Source organism: Idiotropiscis lumnitzeri, chromosome 1 (genome assembly GCF_059441095.1).
Source record: "Idiotropiscis lumnitzeri isolate Australia: NSW breed Sydney's pygmy pipehorse chromosome 1, RoL_Ilum_1.0, whole genome shotgun sequence".
NCBI lineage: Eukaryota > Metazoa > Chordata > Actinopteri > Syngnathiformes > Syngnathidae > Idiotropiscis > Idiotropiscis lumnitzeri.
Window position 1 is genome coordinate 834,637 of NC_142391.1, and position 18,628 is coordinate 853,264.

An 18,628-nucleotide genomic window follows, 5' to 3' on the forward strand; every position below is an offset into this window, starting at 1 on the left:
CTCTTTTAGTAATACGAACTGTCTCGGTCACCATAGCAACAGGACGGTGTGCTGGGCTGTGTTACCATGGCGCCATCTTTGTGTTGTGTGTTTGTGCGCGAGGTGTAAAGATGCATGTATAAAATAGGCGACAATTTAAATCAATTATAGTCGTGCTCATTTATTCAGTAACAATGATTAGTATTTTAAATGACTGCTTTCACTGCCTTTATTAAATGGTGGCTATTTTATGTGATACTCTGTTAAGACCTTTGTTACAGCTGCAGCTGTTTTGACACGCGCTTTACAAATAAATTGTTGCTGCAAGACTCTCTGCCTCCTCCTCAAGCTCAACACTCAACACACGCGATGGGCGACAAGTCGATGCCACGCTCTCAACACCCAAAAGTCGAGTTGTCAAGTCATCTGAACAACTCTTGGTGGCAAATACCCCCTAAACACATTCACGTAACCAGATTGTTCACGTCAGGCCAACCGGACGTAAACATCTGGACCTCGGCGCCCCAGTCGAGAAGATGACGTCATCTGCACGCGACTCAAGTGATTTTTTTTATTTCTGTTAAAGCACGCGATGACTTGTGACAGCAGGCTTAAAACAGCCTTTTGATGATGTCTCCCAAGTTGTTTTCTTGCACAATCACATTGTTGCTTTTTAATTGGTTATTTTTTACCGTTTCCTGTGAACAGCGATAAAGCTTTGATTATTTAAACAGTGTGGTTCTTCGATCCCTTTTTCTGATGGCCTGAGTGATGACGCTTTATTGTGAAGGGTCGGACTGGAAGCGCTCGCTTTTCTTTCCGCTGATGTGACGTAACGTGATTTACCAGATGAAAGATACTGAGATGACAACTTTTTATACGCACGTCTAAAGCCCATTTGACTAAACGTCTGGGTGTTAAATTAGGTTGATTGAACACAAATAGAGTCACTGATGTGGTAGTGGTACATCCGCTTGAGTTGTGTGCGTGCAACGTGGGTTCGGTTCCCACTCACTGACGGTGTCTATGTCGGCCCCGCGACTGGCGGGCGACCAGTTCGGGGTGTAGTAGTCAGCTGGGATAGGCTCCAGCACCCCCCCGCGACCCTGTACAGGAGAAGTGGTTCAGGCCACCTGAAGAAAAAGATCTTGCGCTTCCGCTCGGGTTCATTCCGACTCATGACCACCGTGCAAACGCCCAGGCTGAAGCGTGGCGTCGATCCGCTCGAGGTGCCTTTTAAGGGGCGGGCTCCGAAGTTAGCAATTGGATTGGCCAGACAAGTGCTTGCGAAGCCCCGCCCATCTGCTGTTGAATCCAACCGGGTAAATTGTTGTATTGCACTGGAGAGGGGAGCCCTCTAATCTCGTTGCACACTTGAGTACAATGACAATAAAGGGATTTCTAATTCTAATAAGACTGCAGCTCTGCTTACCTTTTGGCTTTCACTGACCGTCTGTCAATCGAGCTGTTTTCACCCACTTTGCGCGCAGGGAGGGAATATTTCCTCGCCAATGATGACTTTTTGCACACATTCGTGTTTGATGTGTGCTGTTGGTGTTGTCGCTATTGTGTGTGCGTATGTGTGTGTTTTGCGCGGGCGTGTCGCTTCTTTGCCGCCATGGCAACAGCCCACAGCAAGAATTCATCTGAGGGTGTGGCCTGAATTTGCAAACAGGGCGAGGCTCGCGCACACGCTCAAGTTTGCGCACAAACTCAGCGCCGCTGCACACGTCCGTCAGGTAAGGCGAACTTTTTCACTTTGAATGATTGAACTTTATTATCTGCTCTTGCCACCAACTAATGACGTTTGCGGGGAAAAGATGAAATAAGCAAGTTGAACGTTCAACGTTTCTTAGTCATCATTTCCCATGAGTTGTGTCGCAGGACGTTTCATTAGGGACACCATGCCGTCACCGAATTGCACTGACAGCCGTTCCGAATATTTTCTCTTCGGAAGGTGGTAAGGTCAAAAAAATAAAGGGGGGCTCTGCCCTTTGTTTTGACTTCTAATGACGTGTCTGTCAGACGTGTGTGGGAGGCAGATGAAATGACATCCATTATGTTTCCTATTTGCAGCTGTTCCTCATGTTTCCGCAACCTTGCGGGCAAAATATTAGGAACAAGTGTCGACAGTAAACAATGTGGCGTACCTAATGAAGTGACCATGAGAAGCGCGTGAGCGTGTGTTAGCGGGATGCCCTCCATTATGGATACCAGTGACTGCTTTTGCTAATATTTTGACCAGCTTCCGGACAAAATATTAGGAACTGCTATCAATCGTAAAAGTTGAGTTGCGATTCAGGTGTTGTTCCTAATGAACTGACCATGAGAGGAGCGTGTACGTGCGCACGTGTGCAAGTGTGAGACCGAGCGATGACGCACGTTTTTGTGAGCCACTCAAACCTGTCTGTATTCTTCTTCAAGTTGGCACTCGTTTGCTTCACCACAGAAGAAGAAGATGAATGTAAGTGTCGTCTTTTCTTCCTGGTGTGTAGGAACGTGTTTGTGTGCGCATGCACGAGCGCGCGCGTGTAAAGACGTGGGTGTGTGCGTGTGTGTGCGTGCGTGTGTTCATGGGCATTATTTCTGTGGACTCGCCCCGCCCTCTTTGCGATTTGCTGCAACAAGGAACACCTGGTGAAGGCGTTTGCTGTGTTGACTTTTTGTTGTTATCGTTTGTCTGGCAGCTCTCTGACGCACTTGATGATTCCGCCTCCTCAGGGGCTGGTAGCCAATCAGCGGCAAGCGGGGCTTGGCCGCAACAGCCCAACCAGTCTCAGTGGCCTGGTAAGTCTTGGAGGAATTTGACTGTCATGATGAGTGTTAAGCAGTTTCATGCTCTCACCAGGTGGGCCCACCAACCCCTCCTGGGGTGGAGCTCAGTGGCCTGGGCAGCAACCTGCAGGAGGTGGAGGAGGAGGTGCAGGAGGAGGTCAGTGGCCTGGACAGCAACCTGCAGGAGGTGCAGGAGGAGGAGGAGGAGGAGGTCAGTGGCCTGGACAGCAACCTGCAGGAGGTGCAGGAGGAGGAGGAGGAGGTCAGTGGCCTGGACAGCAACCTGCAGGAGGTGCAGGAGGAGGAGCAGGAGGAGGAGGTCAGTGGCCTGGACAGCAACCTGCAGGAGGTGCAGGAGGAGGAGGAGGAGGAGGAGGTCAGTGGCCTGGACAGCAACCTGCAGGAGGTGCAGGAGGAGGAGGAGGAGGAGGTCAGTGGCCTGGACAGCAACCTGCAGGAGGTGCAGGAGGAGCAGGAGGAGGAAGTCAGTGGCCTGGACAGCAACCTGCAGGAGGTGCAGGAGGAGGAGGAGGAGGTCAGTGGCCATCCCCCTCAAAAGGCTCTGGGGACTGGCCCGCTCCATCGCCCGGAACAGCAGCAAACACTTCTCTGGTACCGCCGCAAATGCTCATGTGAACATGAAGAAAAGAATCTTGCTATGCGATATCAACAAATGATTCATGTTTGTGTTAAAGACGGTCCCGTACAGCCAAAAGATTTCCAACGGACTGAGAAGAGGAAGCGTTATTCACATCAAAGGAAAGATCAAAGCCAATGCGAACAAGTCAGTATGATGAGAATGATGACATCATCAACAACGATCGCGGGAAAGACGATAATGACGACGACATTAACGATAAGGATGGCGTCTTAGAGACTGCGTGAAAAAAAGAGTCCGTGGCGGGTCGGGGGGGGGCCGGGGGGGGGGGGGGGGGGGGCGGTGCGTTGAGCTCGGGTCAGGCAGCGCTTGTGAACAAAGTCGCAGATGGAGGGGAGCGGCGTCCAGACGATTACTTCCAGTGTCCTTACCGATGTTTGCGGGGAATTCCAATCTGAGGCCTTGCCGGCACCAAACCGGCCTGCGATCCAGTCGGTCGTTAGGTTCTTGATGGTTCCTCTGTCGAAGTAGGTCAGGATGGAAGCCGGTACTTCAACTGGGACCCGGTCAGTCCGATGGCGATCCCAGGAAGTGACGCTTACCACTGCAGCTCTCTGATAAGGACTTGGGTGAGACTGGGCCGAGATTTCCTTGTCTTGTCAACACAGACGATCGGATTATTTAGCTTGCGTCAGACCTCGTCCCTGGAGACCAGTTGGTTGTCATCTTGGATAAGGCCTGCAAGAGTCGTGATGTCGGTGTACTTCGGGGAGTGGACGTGGGGCGACTGTCCCGAGTCATCAGAGCGAACAGCAAGGGGCTGAGGACGCAGCCTTGCGGGTCGCCGGGTTTTCGGGAGATGTCGTTGTTCATATGAGCCGACGGGGTTCTGTCGGTCAGGGAGTCCACAAGCCAATCGCGTAGACGGACGGACGCGGCACATTCGTTGACGACTCGTCCAGGCCAATGACATTCAAAAGCAAAACGATGATGATCACGATAACGAACGATGATGAGAAAAAAGCATGACGACGACGACGGGGACGCTGAAGATGAGGAGAATTATAAATGATCATGAAGATGATCAAAATGATCATGACAACAAAGAAACATGACGACAATCGAATGACGAAAATGATCACAAAAAACGTCCGTCATCGTCCAGACGATTTTGAAAAGGATGAGAATAATATTCACATTGTTTCCGATCGGATAATGACAAAAATGACGACCGCAAACACGATATTGACGCGATGATAAGGAGGATGCTCATGACGATAATAATGACGATGCCGATTATTATGACACGATAACGTGACGGCGATGACGCGATGACGGATGCGAAAGATGAGAGTGATGATAAAGAGTTTGATGACAACCGAAATAACGACCATCCTCATGAAAACCAAAACGATGCAGATGACGATCGATAACGCCGTCGGTGACGATGACGCTGGCGCTAACGCTAATGCCGCAAAATGCTAACGTGGGTGCGTGGTGCATTCAGGGTGACGGTGGACCTGTCCACCGACAGCGATCTGGTGTTCCACTTCAACCCTCGCTTCAACGAGAACGGCAGGAAGGTGATCGTGCGGAACAGCAAAATCGGCGGCAGGTGGGGCAACGAGGAGAGGAACCTGTCGCGCTTCCCCTTTGCGCCCGGCCAACCCTTCGAGGTGAACACACGCGTGTGTTTGTGTGCACGTGACCGTGTGTTGACACAGTCCAATTTGTGTTTTTGTGCGTGCGCTCGTTTGTTTCAGTTGCGGATTGAGTGCAAATCGGACGCGTTTGAGGTGTCCGTTCAAGGCTCGCACCTGTTGGACTTCAAGCACCGCGGCGGAAACCCAAGTCAGATCCGACGCTTGGACATCTACAGCGACGTGTCGCTTTCGCACGTCAGCATCGCGTGACCTCTGACCTCTAAACGCAGGCCTCATTGAGTCTGAAAAATAAAGTCAACTTGGAGCCCATGATGCTTCTTTGTTAGTTTTTGCTTGTCTTGAATAAAACTCGAGAAGGGCACAAGGAAGGAACGGAGGGACGACACAAATGAGAGAGGCGAGGGAAGAAGGGAAAAAGGTCGACATAAAAAGAAAAAGGATGAGGCAAGGAAAGACAAACGGGTCACTGCAACACTCCTCATTTTGACAGCTTGTCCCTTGAGCTGTGTGCCGCTTACAAAGCTCTTCAAAAGTTGAAGGGAATGAAAACGCAGACAAACCGTGGCCTTTTGTATCGCTTGAAACAGACTTCGTATGTCTAAATGTAGCAATTTGGAGACTTTATGTCAAAACGTTTGAAGAGGAACTAAATTCCTTTGTGGATCTACGGCAAAATTGAGGTTGCTTTATCAAAATCAAACAAGGTGAGAAGTCCAACAAAATTGTTTTTAGGACTTGAGACTCATTTGCATGTTGAGGTTGAAGAAAAGTAGAAAGCCAAATGCTTTCCAAGTGTGGAGAACATGAGTGCAAAACTCAGGTCCTCGAGTTTTCCTGCTGCAACACACCTGATTCGAATAAATGATCCTTCAAAGCTTGCCCATCATTTGGACAACAGCAAAACTTGCAGCAAAGCGGCCCTCGGGGACTTTTGTCAGTATCTGTTGAACGTGCCATTTGTACAAAATGGCGTTTGGGAGTGTTGTCTTGATGTGTAGTTTGGCAATAATTGTGTCATTTCGCTACGTTTTCTAGATGCGCCACTTCAGCCGTTCTTGAACACTCATTTCTTTTGATACTTTAATACAATTTTTTAGGAATAATATGTATAACTATCAAATTTTTTTACATAATCTGTTTCACGATTTTAACATAAGTTGCCTTTTTTGCTGGTGTGGCACCAACACACTTCTGTAAAATATACTTTAAAAAACAGAAACTAAAAAAAATGTCTAATACACAAGGCGCATAAATAATAACTCGCACACTCATACACATACACACACACATATATATATATATATATATATATATATATATATATATATATATATATAGATATATATATATATAAAAGAAGCGCAACAATCTCTTGAGCGCAGGCGCGTGCTATCGTCTTGACTACAGACGATCTTTGCCCGTCCGATGACGTCACAACGCCGCTGCTCCAGTTGTACGGGGAAGCCAACGCGAAAAACGACGTCAAGCATTCATTGGTCGCGTTCGCGTTCGCGTGCGCGTTCGTGTGCGCGTACGCTTGTGCACGCTTTTGGGGGACGCGCGAGGACACCGAAGGCTCGTTGCCGCCCGTCGGCGGCCAATCAAGCACTAATCGGGACCAGGTGAGTCGTGCTGTCTTTTGGCCCCTTGCGCCTGTTAGCTTGCAATGCTAACAGACATTGCGCACATTGATCGACTCCACCTGCCTGCCTGCCGGGCAGCCGGGCAGGTGTGTGAAGATTTCGGGATCTCTGTGGCCGTTTGGCACTCGTGCACCTCTCCTGTTTTCGATGCTTCGAAAATTGTCTGGATCGTTCGCAAACCTGTACAAATGGCGACCGAGTTATTATTGCGCGTTTTTTTTTGTTTCTTGACTTCATGTTTGAAAGGGGGAAAAAGATGGAAGGGAGGAGTAAATGAAAGAAGGACATCTGGGGTTGGATGCAAGAGAGAAAAGTTTGCCATGAGAGCGAGTGCTTGTTGATTTTTTTTTTTTTTTACATTTTTTTTTTTTTGTGGGCTTTACTCTCGACTGGTTAGCACGTCCGCCTCACAGCTCAGAGGTGCCTGCCTTCCCGTGTGGCTCGAGTTTCGCATGTTCTTCACGTACTTGCCTGAATTTTCCCACATTCCCAAAACATTCATGCTCAGTGGATTGGACGCTCTGGTTGTGCGCGTGAATTCGCGTTCTTTGTGTGTGCCTTGCGATTGACTGTCAACCAGTTTAGAGTGTGCTCGCCTATTGCCTGAAGACGGCTGAGGGAAGAATCTCAGATCATTGATGGTTGGACTTTACTCTGCGCTCACGTCCGCAAAATGTGATGTTGACATCCAATAATAATCACAGCACTTTCTGCTGATGCCAAATGGTATCCCTCTTGAACTTTGACCCTGCAGGTGATCTCACGCGGACAAGCCCTGGTCGTGCTCACCTGGCGCGATATGTGATGACCCGTCAGTCATAGCAGGCCGCACCTCCTTTCACCAGAAGCCAATCAAGGCGCCATCTGGAGGTAAAGCCCGCCTCTTGGCCATCGCCGTCAAACATGGCAACCTTGTCATGCTGACACCCACTTCCTGTCTCCAGGGCCGCCATGCACATCAAGCAGCTGCGCTCTGAGCTGTGCGTGGGTGTATCGGGGTTCCATGCGCCGCCCCGGTCCATGAACGGTGGCAGGCGACGCCCCCTCAGCGTCATCGCCGGCAACGGGCTGAGGACGCGGAGCGCCCCCCCGCCACTTCCAATTTGTCCGGCCAAAGATGATCCTACCACCCTGCTGGACGTGTGCGCCGTCATCAAGCCGGGACACGTCCGCGAGAAGATCGCCCTTTTCGCTCCCGGCCCGGGCTCGCTGTGTGTAAGCCACGCCCCCTCGACGCGGGTTGGGAAGGTGAAGGGAAGCCGGCGGGAAAATAGCGACGCCAAACGACGAAGGAGATCTGCAGGTAACAAACACCTGCGGAGGGACCCGGGTACCCTGCCTGGAAACGGGCTGCCCTCCGGCCCCCCCACCCAGGTTTCAGCGGAGGGGGTGGAGCGGAATGTGTCAGTGGGCGTGATTGTGGCGTTCCTGGAGGAGCGGCGCAGCAGCGCACGCCACGCCAAGCTCGCCATCGCCAGAACGTCGCCCCTCCCGGAGAACCCGGAAAGCGTACGCGTGTCGGATGTGGTCGCCAAGCTCGAGTGCCTGCAGCGTTGCAACGAGGGGGGCGTGGCCACAAGGCCAAAGAGCTGGGCAGGGCAAGCTTGGTCTCCTCCGCCATCACCCGACACTCTGGACGGTGACGTGATGGGACGCTCCCGCTCGCCCCCTTCGGACGGCGCCGCGGCTCTGAAGACGCCGCCCTCCGAGCCCCCCCCCGGCTTGTTGTTCCTATCCGGCCCTTTGCCGCCGTCTCGTCGCATCCGATCGGACGAGTGTGCGGCGGAGCGGACGAGGGCGTCCGATGACTTTGTGGCGATAAGGCGGCGGTTGTGCCAGCTCCTGGAGCCGCCGGCCACTCTGGCCGCGCTGCCGCCGGAAGTGCTAGTGGGCGTGTTCGTGCTGCTGCCCACCCGCACGCTGGCGGCCCTCAAGTGCACGTGCCGCTACTTCAAGTTGATCATCGAGAACTACGGCGTCCGACCGGCCGACTCCCTGTGGGTATCGGACCCCCGTTACCGCGACGACCCCTGCAAGAGGTGCAAGTGGCGCTACGACCGCGGCGACGTGTCGTTGTGCCGCTGGCACCGCAAGCCGTACTGCCAGGCGCTGCCCTACGGGCCCGGGTTCTGGCTGTGCTGCCACCGCCTGCGCAGGGATGCCCCCGGCTGTAACGTGGGTCTCCATGACAACCGCTGGGTGCCCACCTTTCACAGCGTTGGCGTCCCGGTCTGCCACGTGAGCTCCGAGGACTGATCTGCATGGCCACGCTTTTTAGATCCTTTTTTTTTTTTTTTTCCTTCTTCTCCTTCTTCTTTTCCTCCAACTCGCTGGTGGCGCGTCCTCGACGCCGATGACCTGTCGCATCGCGTTTGTTGGCTGAGGAAAGAGTCTTGGACAGGATTCGTTTCCACAATGTCGCAGCTTCGGTGAACATTTTTTTTTTTTTTTCCCCGGGAGGTGAGGTGTTTGTGTTTACGTGTACATAAATGTGAATTTTAAGATAGCCAAGTGGTTGCATTGGCGATGCTACAATAAAAATAAAAAGACAGATTTAAAAAGTAAGACTATGTTTTAATAATGAGCTTTTCTTCACTTGCTGGGCCTTCTTGGGTCTCGTTTGGTTTGTCCAACAAACCAACCGAACCGTTCCTCTTGCCTGCCTTTTTCGATAATGACGTTGCATCACGTCCATCATTTCTTTATTTTAGAAACAAAGGATGTTTTAAAGTGTACAGTCTGATTCATCTTAAATGAATGAAAGCATCTTCTCCATAACAAAAAGTGTCGGTAATACAATATCAAGATGATTTTTAATTTGTTCAATGAACATGCTCATTAAATTAAAAAAATCGAGGAAAGCGCCAAATCGGATTGTCGCGCTCCATCAATCTGCCAATTGGACTGCTATGAATTAACCACTTTTTGACACTTGTCATGTGATGATCCAGAAAAGGGTTGCGGGCTTTTTGCGACTTTTCCCTTCAATTTAAAGGAGATTGTGCTGCTCCTGCTGTGCACGCCTTGGGCGCGACTGATTGCATGCGGCCATGCTCTGAGTGGCTTCTTGATTAATAAAAAAAAAAAGAAACATTTTGATCGGAGTTATGTTTAGTCGGCGTTCGGATTATGAACGGCTCCAAGGAACCATTCCTGAAACATAAGAACGTACCGGGAGATGAACCGCGACAGAAAAAAAAAAAAAAAGAAAATACTCCTGTGGCGCCCTCGTGTGGCTGTGCAGTGCACCGCAGCCCGGCGATCAGCTCAGTGTTGGCAAGCGACGGATGTTATTTCGTCCAGAAGCGTGAAGTAATTGTACTTGATGTCAAAGTCCATGTCGTACCAGAAGTTCACTGAAAGAAAGAAATGCAACCCCCCCCCCAAAAAAAAACTTTCAAAGCATTTTAATAACACTTCAACTTAATAAAACAGACTTTTTCAACAACATCGTCAACACACAAAATTCCAAGCATAAAATGTATTGAAAATGCTCGTAAGCGTTGTATGTGTGGGTTCAAAATGTAGCTTTAAGAGGCGGCGCCTGGTGGGGTGGCGGGTGTGTGAGTGCCCGGACGGGAGCGGTGGCTGACAGCAACTCTCGCGTACGTGCGTTCAATGCCTTTTGTGTTCAAAATCAGGACTGAAGAAAATTTAACGTTCAATAACCTTCAGAAGAAAAGCGCTGTCGTTTTCAAACCGCTTCACAGAAAGTGTGCCGCCATCTAGTGGTCGACACTGAAGTTACAACCAAACTAAGCAGGAAAATAATGAAAAAATCTTTCAAATTGTGGGAGTGTGAAGCTGGAACCTGTGACGGAGGGGTGATTTTGGTACTGTATGAATTTGTTTGTATCGTTTTGAAAGTGTGCTTAAAAAAACAAAAAAAAAACTTCAAGTGTGGCAAATGCTCTAAAAAACGTGCCAAAGTTCACTTCACAGATTTGACTAATGGAGGGCGCGTTACCGTACAAGCTTGGACAGCACAAATTAAACTGGTAACATCTGTTGAACTAAAGTGACTGCAACTACCACGGGCAAATTCCTGGTGTGTGGATTGATTAATTGATTGATTTTTGCATCGTACCTGCAATGCAGCCGTGCGACTGTCTTACGTGGTGGAACCACAAGGACGGCAGGTAGAGCATCTCTCCCGCCTTCACGCTACAGCGTAACGGCCGCGCTCGCCCGTACAGGGGGTAGCGCTCCAGGTCCGGATCCAGCGGGTCCACGGGGATCCACGGCACCTGGCGGGCGGCAGCGAGGAGGCGAGCGGGCCGCGGTGTCAGAGAGGATGCGAGAGTGATGCACCACCCTCGCCCGAACCCACCTTCTCGTCCTCGCTCTGGTCCACCACCTCAAAGTCACCGTCGTCCTTCTGCCGGTAAACAGCAGGCTGGTAGACGCCTGGCGGTGCACGGTTGCCATGGTTACCAGTGTCTGGCTGGCATCGTAAGTATACGTTGGCATGTTACTATCTCATGGTTGTTAGACTGTACCGGATGTTACTATGGTTACCATACAGTATGTTACTACCCAAACCACAAGGTAGCTTACTGTTCCATCAGGGCGGTTACTACGGTTACCGTAAGGGATGTGACCATGGTTACTAGCGTTGTTGTAATTGTACGACAGAGACCATGGGAGCTTTTACTATTGGAACCGTACGCTATGTTGCTATGGTGAACTAGGGGCGAACGATATTGGGAAAAACTGACATTGCGATTTTTGGGGAGGTTGCAATGTACATTGCGATATTGAAACTAGAACATTTTTCACCAGATGACTTAACTAGCTCAGTTTGGGAAGAATTTGGTGAACTCACCATGACACCATTGGATTCATGCAATAATTCAGATATTTAACGTTGTATTTCCCACTTCAATGTAAACAGCAGCAAAATATAAAAGATATTTTAAACAAAAAATAAATAAAAGAGCAGGTGGACTAGCAGGGGGCGTGAGCAAGACTATCTGTGTAGTCGCTACAATGCAGAGCATAGTGTAGCGTGCTGCTTTGATGAAACAAACCAAAAGTTTCCGTGTTCTAAAAAAAAAAAAAAAAAGAAACATCGCACATCATACGATGTGACGATTGCGCATGCGCACATCGCAATCGCAGGGCTAATGGTAACCGTGTGAGACGTCACAACAGTAAAGCCCGTATCAAACGTTGGCCAAGGTATGTTGTATTCTCGTCAGGCTATGCTCAAGGTCGCAAAATTTTGCCCTTCACTGGGATGCGGGCTTTCCCGTCAGGCTGCCCAAGGGGATGTTATTTGTCACCATGGTTACCGCAAGGACCGTTGCTCACCCCCACTGCTAATTTATCATTTCTCTCAAGTGGCCATCCCAGAGCTGTATAATAAACAAAGCAAAGTCTTCCCAAATCGAGCTATTTGAGTCATCTGGTGGGAATTTTCTACTTTCAATATCGCAATGTACATCGCAGCCTCCCCAAAAATCGCAATGTCCGTTTGTTTCCAATGTCGTGCAGCCCTAACTGTTACGATACTGTTTAGGACTGTTACTATGATGAGCGGAACAACTGTTAGTAAGGTTGCTGTGGTTTGCGCAAAGGTTGGTACCACGGTTGCTATGGTTACCATATGGGATGAAGGGTCTGTCTGTGGGTGGCAGCAAGATGAAGTCCTTCTGTCCAGAAATGACGCAGTAAACATTCTCGTAAGGATCTTTGTGTACTGAAATGAGAAGCGGAAGTGGAGAAGTTTGTTCATTTTTTTTTTGTTTTTAGCTCAGCAAGAAATCAGACGACGCGGCGAGCAGATCTTACAGGAAGTGACGGCATTGGCCTCACCAAGCCAGAAGTTGACGGCATCGGGAGACTTTCCTGAACAAATGACAAAAGAATAATCCACAGGCATGCATCAAACAGCAAGGTGGCGCTACCGAGCGCGCTTGCTCACCCAGTGCCGTGCTCATCCAGACAACGTGCGCGTCCACGTCGTCCGTCAGCTCGGGAAGTTCCTCCAGTAGGTTGGAGCACTGCTTCTGAATGTAGAACACGCCGCGCTGCTTCACCTTATAGACACACGCACACGTCACATTTTGGAATCATCTCTGTCGGCTCTCCTGTTCAGTTGAGCCACAAGTACAACTTAATTTCTTTTAAGATCGTGACATGCAATATTATATTTTTTCCCCTAAATTTTTTTTTAACTTGCACCATTGCCTGTTTTTTTATGTAAAAATTGTTTCTTTAAAAAAAAATATATAGCGGTGTTTTTTCCTCCCAGACGTCAAAAATTTGGAAACCACTCCTGCAGTTGACTATAGTCTCTCATGTTGACTCTTTTGACTCTCATGTTGAGCAAGCTCAAAGTGTTTCTCTTCTTACCTTCCCTTGGATGATGTCAAGCACGGAGGAAAAGCTCATACGTCGTTCCTCGGGCATCACAAATCGATCGTCTTTGACGGCGTCTGCGTAACCGTTGGGAGTCACCGCCACGCTGATGACCTTGGAGCCCACTTTCTTCCTGCAGACAGGAAGAAGGAAGCCCTCGCTCGGGCCAGGTGTACTCAGGTGCTGTCGGCGGGTGGCGGGCGGCCAAACTTCCTACCTGAGGTACGCGGGTGTCCACCTGGACAGAGCCGGCCAATGATCGAAGGCGTTTCGTATGATGCACGGCTTGTTGGGAGCAATCCATTGGCGGTAGAAGTGAAGCGGCTCGGGAGGGCCGTCCACATAAGGCACAGATTGGCTCAAATACAAATCTGAAACGTTACAATTGCACTACATTAAAAGCAGTAGTATTGGTAAAACCAATACAAGTAGAAATACTAGGAGTAAGACTAAGTGGGCCAAGTGGTGGTAGTACTGTACTTAATACGATAAGTAGTTAGCAGTCATGCAAGTAAAAATTAGTACATGAGAGTGTAGCTATAGTCCTAGTAATATATTATTAATAGTGCACTAGAAACAATAGTAATGTAGATAGACATAGTAATGGGAGTAGATTTTGTAGTAAAACTAACATAGCAACAGTACATAAGTTAATATTGTAGACATACAGGTAGTATTAGTACAAGTAGCAGAAGTAGCAGAAGAGGTAGTAGTAGTAGCATTAGTATCTAAGAGTTGGAATAATGTTATTATGCTATAATGCTATTGATAGTGCCTGTAAGTAGTAGTGTGATATTAATAGCAACAGTTTAAATATTTACTGAAGTACCGTGAGCCTCGAGCGCAAAATGAGCCAGTCGTTCCTTCACGGCGTCCATGACGTTTATTTATCGCTCGGGTGGTGATAATTGAATTGAAGGTAGATAATTGAATTAAAAAATCACATTTTATTGGTCCGAGGTGCTTTGGTTACAGACTCTGCGCCTGCGCACTGCGTCTTCGTTGGCCTACTTCTTCTGATATGCCCCTCTATCTCCTACTGGTGGCCGGAGGCTGAACTGCAAATCAAATAAGCACTTACGTCACCAAACTTTTTCATATATAAATATTATTGTAATGAAGTGAATCTTTTCATTTGAAAATGTATTAATTGCATTGAGATGTTAATGATTTTACGGAGCAAATCCTGAATGGTTGTGACGTATTCCTCTAAAACATCAACAAACGCGCTGTACTACGCGTGCGTTACGTGACGTCACATCCGGAGATTTTCTTTTGACGGCTCACCTCGGAACTTTTTTTTTCTATTTATGTGATTTTTTTTTTTTTAATCAACACATTAAATGTTTCAATCATTTTCAGTTTATACTACAAGAACAGCTCAACATTTCGTCACTGTGACGTAAGTGAGCCACCTGGCCGCGTCTAGAACTATGCTAACTAAGCATGCTAACGGATGTCGTTTATGTTAGCTTAGCTTCGCCCTTTCCTACGCACACGCACGCGCACAACAGAGTGGCCCGAACCATCCGTCGAGTCGTTCGACTTCTCGTCGCTGTTTACGGCCACTGATAACGAATAATAAACAAGTTGATATGGCTTCTACAGTTAATTAGCGCCTCTCAGCGGCAGGCTGGAGTCATCAACTTTGGTACCGACGATCTTATTTGACAGCTTGAAATCCACAACAAAGTTCGGTGGAACGCTTTTAAATCACAGTGTCGCGCGAGCTGTTGATATTTGGATATTTTTAAGTTGATGTTGCAATTGACTGCGACTGACTGATATTGACACGCAGGACGGAGACAGTTTGGACCTTCAGTCCGGATGGGGAACAGCGCTCTCAAGTCCCACCTGGAGACTTCCCAGAAGACGGGAGTGTTCCAGCTCACGGGCAAAGGACTTCCGGAGGTGAGCCTTGTCTGGTACAGTATTTGCTGGTACCACATGGCCTCTATATTGAGAATAAGCCAGCTATGTGAGTTAAATAATCAGTACGTTCTGATACCTTGTGGGTTCTCAAGTCAGGATATTCTGGGACCATTTTGGTTCCGTTGTTAGCATGTTGCGGTACCATGTGGTTCTGTAAGCAGTTTATTCCATTACCTTGTGGATCCTGAAGTGCGGCCGTCCTCGGACCGGGCTGCAACATAATTCACATGTTCTGGTACCATGTACGTTCTGCAATTATTTCTGGTGTCTTTTGGTTTTATAGTCAGCATTTTCTGGTACAATGCGGCTTCTATAACTAGCATGTTCTGATACCATGTGGGTTCTATAATTCTCTATGTCCTTGCTCCATGTGGCATCTGGAGTCATGATGTTAATGACTCAACTGCGGTCCTAATCTAGTGTCCGTACAGCTAGCTGTTAAGTGAACAGGTTCTGATAAGAGACCTTGTGGTCTTCAGTTTCCCGAGGAACTGCAGCGGCTTACAGCAAACCTTCGAACCGTGGACCTTTCTGACAACAAGCTCCAGTCCCTTCCTCCTTCCATTGGAAACTATGCGCAGCTCCGGAGTTTGACCCTCAACTCCAACAGGCTGGGTGAGTCCAAACGTTTGTGATCAAAACGTCAGTGGTACTGGAACGAGTCAGCAAACTCTTCAACGCTCAGTTGGTGTTGTTTTTTGGTCCTCAGGCGGACTCCCCGCTGAGATTGGGAAGCTGAAGAAACTGGAGACTCTCAGCGTCAGTTCCAACCAGATCCAGCAGCTCCCCCCCACCATGGACCAGCTCAAGGCCCTGCGGACCCTCATCCTGGCTGGGAACCGCATCTCGGAGTTCCCCACCGGACTAGGAGCCCTGAGACACCTGGATCTACTGGACTTGTCCCGCAATCAGATTCGGAACGTGCCGCCAGAGGTGTCAGCGTTGCAGGTCATTGAGATCAACCTTAACCAGAACCAGGTACCAAACAATTACCATGGTCCCAAAAGAAGCTGAACTTATTATTAGGGACGTCCCGATCCATTCACTTGTGCTTGTCTTCCAGGTCTCGCTGCTGTCCGCGGATGTGTCTCGGTGTCCTCGCCTCAAAGTTCTGCGTGTGGAGGAGAACTGTTTGGACCTGACCGCCATCCCACTGTCCATTCTGAATGAGTCTCAAGTGTCTCTCTTCTCGGTTGAAGGAAACCTCTTTGAGGTCAAGAGTCTACGAGACCTGGAGGGCTACGACAAGGTGAGAAGGTTCAGAGGATACCGCAACAGGCGCTTGAGTTTTAGCCTTTACAATAAGTTTGTCATTTGCTGTCGGTAGCAGTTCCCATACACACACACACACACACACACGCACAATTGTAATAATCCAATTGTACGTAGCCCAGCCTTGTACCAAGCAATCAGGCAGGTCAGTTGGTACCAGAACTAGGTACCATACAATCAGATCAGTACAACAAAAAGCAGAAGCAGGTACAATACAGTTGGAGTGGTTCGGAAAGAACTGGAAACTGCTGTTTGTTTGAGTTGCCATGGTGACCTGCTCAGCGCTTGAGTCAGTCACAGAGCAGGGTTTGACCAGCATGATTTCTCGGGCCGGGCGATATGGCTGAAAACTATAACAAGTATGTCATATCGGTCCATATTGATATATATCGACTTATTATTATTATTATTTATTTTATTTTATGTATTTATTTTCACTATTGAAAATAAAAAAGGGAAAAGGGCTGAATTCCGAATTGTTTTATTTTAAGACAACGTTTAACCCTCAAAACGAACTAGAAAAAAAGTCTCCAGCCTCCCTTGCGATGGAACTGAGGGCCGTTTTGTCCCGTTGCGTGTTTGCGGAAGGTGCTTGTTAGCGGCTTAACTGCTACGTACGCTCGCCTCGCTTCTCCGGAGCTCTCGTGTGATGAAACCGAGGGACGTTTCCTCAAGTCGGCCAGTAAGTCCATCTTTCGCCACCCGTTTTTTTTTGTCTGTTTGTTTGTTTGTTTTGAGTCACGCTGGCTCAGCAGCCCATGTGTAAGCCTCAGGTTGTATTTCCAAAATGGGAGGGAGTTTGTGACGAGTTGGGCAGTGATAGGTCGAATTTCCTCCATTGTTTTTTTTTTTTTTAATCGATAATTTATCAATCCCATTTTCTATCGATATCACTCACCCAACTATCGCAATACGTATCGATATCGAATTATCGTCACAGCTCAAATGTCTTCCCTCTTCAGTACATGGAGCGTTTCACCGCCACCAAGAAGAAGTTTTCCTGAAGACCGCCTCCACCCCATCATCCTCTTCCTCTTGTGCTGACGCAAAACAGGAAGTAGAAAAAGACGAGCCAAGAGACCATTCCTTTGTGTTTCCCGTCAGTTAGCGCAGCTTGTGTACCGCCAGTCCCGACAGGAAATACTTTGTTGCCGCCGCTGCGGACTCACCGTGGCCATCCGGAGGAACAGAGTGGAACAGCAAGCCTCTTGTGGCGCTTAGTCGCTTTTTTCTCCAACAAAAACATTGGCGTTGCCACGGCGACGCCCTCGCTAATCAGCTGCATGTTTTGTTAAAAAGGATGCAGAAGAACAGGAAGGCGTCAGATGCACTTCCTGCGATGTCATCGATGTGTCAGCTATGTTGTTGTGTTTGCATAATTGCTGATAATACTTGCTCGCCATTGGCCTCCATCAAGCTAGATGTATTTCCGTATTTTAGTCACGTTACTAATGAATGAAATTTCACAATAAAAGTATACCTCTAAGCACATGTTGAATTTATCAAAGACACAAGGTACTATACTTTTTTCCACAAATGTGGGCTTGTTAAAAAAAAAAAAAAAAAGCATTTGATTTTGTTGATCACATTAACTCCAATTCTTTCATGGTATCATTCATAACTTATTTTAAATCGACTTACAGTTGCTGAATAAAATAAATAAAATGTGAAGCGTATTTTATTTACAACAAATCAATCAGTCGTTTTGTCTTGCCTTTTTTCCCCAATCATGCACGTAAGTAATTCCGCTTTCTTTTGTCATTAGTTTGAACCCAAGTCGTGATGAGGCCTGGAGATGCGTTGCGGCACACTGCAAACTGTTTTGTTCAATGTGGACACCTGCTGGCTCTTACATGCCATTGCATTGGAGGCAACGTAGAATATATTAAAATAGCTTTGACAGGCAAACTTCTGAAGATGATGTCCAAGTTGTGAAGGTGGTTTTGCTTGGCTGGCATTAAGTTTTTAAAAATTAAAAAAAAAATCCACTAGTGAAGCGCAGGCTCGCTTGCGTCTTAATATAGAGGCGTATGACAAAAAAAAACATCAAATGTTTTTCTTCCCTCCCCCAGCAAGACCAATGTCACTGGAAAGAGCTGTAATAGAGAAAATCACTTTCTGTGTGTTAGTTGATGCAAAAGTTGGCAGTAAAATGTTGGCGCGCTTTCAAAGAGGAGCTGTCACGTGACAAAAACGGCCTATTTTTTAAATTATTTTAACAAAAACGTCCTACTTGGCGGAGACTTTGAAATTATGACGGCACACCGAGCACCACATTTTGCGGATGTGTGCTGATTGGAAAAGGTTCACTAAACGTGGGAGCCGTACAGTGTTGGGTGGTTTTCCTTTGTTGCGACGCATGCTCGTGTGTTGTGCACGCGCCAAGCGTGCACACACTCCAC

At 48.1% G+C, this 18,628-nt stretch overlaps 4 protein-coding genes across 12 annotated transcripts; 3 read left to right on the top strand and 1 right to left on the bottom strand.

Moving 5' to 3' along the window:
• The first annotated feature begins 1,589 nt into the window (after positions 1–1,589).
• On the top strand, positions 1,590–5,325 carry lgals3b (lectin, galactoside binding soluble 3b). Of its 5 annotated transcripts, none has more exons than XM_088308645.1 (8): positions 1,590–1,718; positions 2,404–2,443; positions 2,667–2,766; positions 2,828–2,899; positions 2,951–3,366; positions 3,450–3,538; positions 4,860–5,028; positions 5,116–5,325. In XM_088308645.1, the coding sequence occupies exons 2-8, from the start codon at positions 2,438–2,440 to the stop codon at positions 5,263–5,265; spliced, it is 1,002 nt and encodes a 333-aa protein (XP_088164771.1). In that variant the 5' UTR covers positions 1,590–1,718; positions 2,404–2,437; the 3' UTR covers positions 5,266–5,325. The 5 variants fall into 5 exon arrangements, with proteins under 5 accessions (XP_088164771.1, XP_088164753.1, XP_088164761.1 ...); XM_088308635.1 differs by having other exon boundaries at positions 1,592–1,718; positions 2,828–2,965; positions 3,014–3,366; XM_088308661.1 differs by having other exon boundaries at positions 1,592–1,718; positions 2,828–2,948; positions 3,063–3,366.
• A 1,123-nt stretch (positions 5,326–6,448) lies between these two features.
• Positions 6,449–9,224, top strand: fbxo34 (F-box protein 34). 3 transcript variants are annotated; one of them, XM_088308594.1, is made up of 3 exons: positions 6,449–6,638; positions 7,414–7,529; positions 7,604–9,224. In XM_088308594.1, the coding sequence occupies exon 3, from the start codon at positions 7,611–7,613 to the stop codon at positions 8,913–8,915; it is 1,305 nt and encodes a 434-aa protein (XP_088164720.1). In that variant the 5' UTR covers positions 6,449–6,638; positions 7,414–7,529; positions 7,604–7,610; the 3' UTR covers positions 8,916–9,224. The 3 variants fall into 3 exon arrangements, with proteins under 3 accessions (XP_088164720.1, XP_088164740.1, XP_088164731.1); XM_088308614.1 differs by lacking the exon at positions 6,449–6,638 and adding an exon at positions 6,710–6,745; XM_088308605.1 differs by lacking the exon at positions 6,449–6,638 and adding an exon at positions 6,752–7,300.
• A 124-nt stretch (positions 9,225–9,348) lies between these two features.
• Positions 9,349–14,038, bottom strand: jmjd7 (jumonji domain containing 7). Its single transcript, XM_088308670.1, has 9 exons — positions 13,852–14,038; positions 13,240–13,393; positions 13,017–13,155; positions 12,586–12,700; positions 12,453–12,509; positions 12,265–12,360; positions 10,990–11,066; positions 10,747–10,906; positions 9,349–10,015 (listed from the first exon to the last, which is right to left on the bottom strand). The coding sequence occupies exons 1-9, from the start codon at positions 13,898–13,900 to the stop codon at positions 9,927–9,929; spliced, it is 936 nt and encodes a 311-aa protein (XP_088164796.1). The 5' UTR covers positions 13,901–14,038; the 3' UTR covers positions 9,349–9,926.
• Positions 14,039–14,245: 207 nt separating this feature from the next.
• On the top strand, positions 14,246–17,712 carry lrrc57 (leucine rich repeat containing 57). 3 transcript variants are annotated; one of them, XM_088308680.1, is made up of 6 exons: positions 14,246–14,424; positions 14,821–14,933; positions 15,434–15,569; positions 15,664–15,932; positions 16,018–16,203; positions 17,189–17,712. In XM_088308680.1, the coding sequence occupies exons 2-6, from the start codon at positions 14,850–14,852 to the stop codon at positions 17,228–17,230; spliced, it is 717 nt and encodes a 238-aa protein (XP_088164806.1). In that variant the 5' UTR covers positions 14,246–14,424; positions 14,821–14,849; the 3' UTR covers positions 17,231–17,712. The 3 variants fall into 3 exon arrangements, with proteins under 3 accessions (XP_088164806.1, XP_088164828.1, XP_088164817.1); XM_088308702.1 differs by lacking the exon at positions 14,246–14,424 and adding an exon at positions 14,451–14,714; XM_088308691.1 differs by lacking the exon at positions 14,246–14,424 and adding an exon at positions 14,451–14,673.
• Positions 17,713–18,628: the final 916 nt, after the last annotated feature.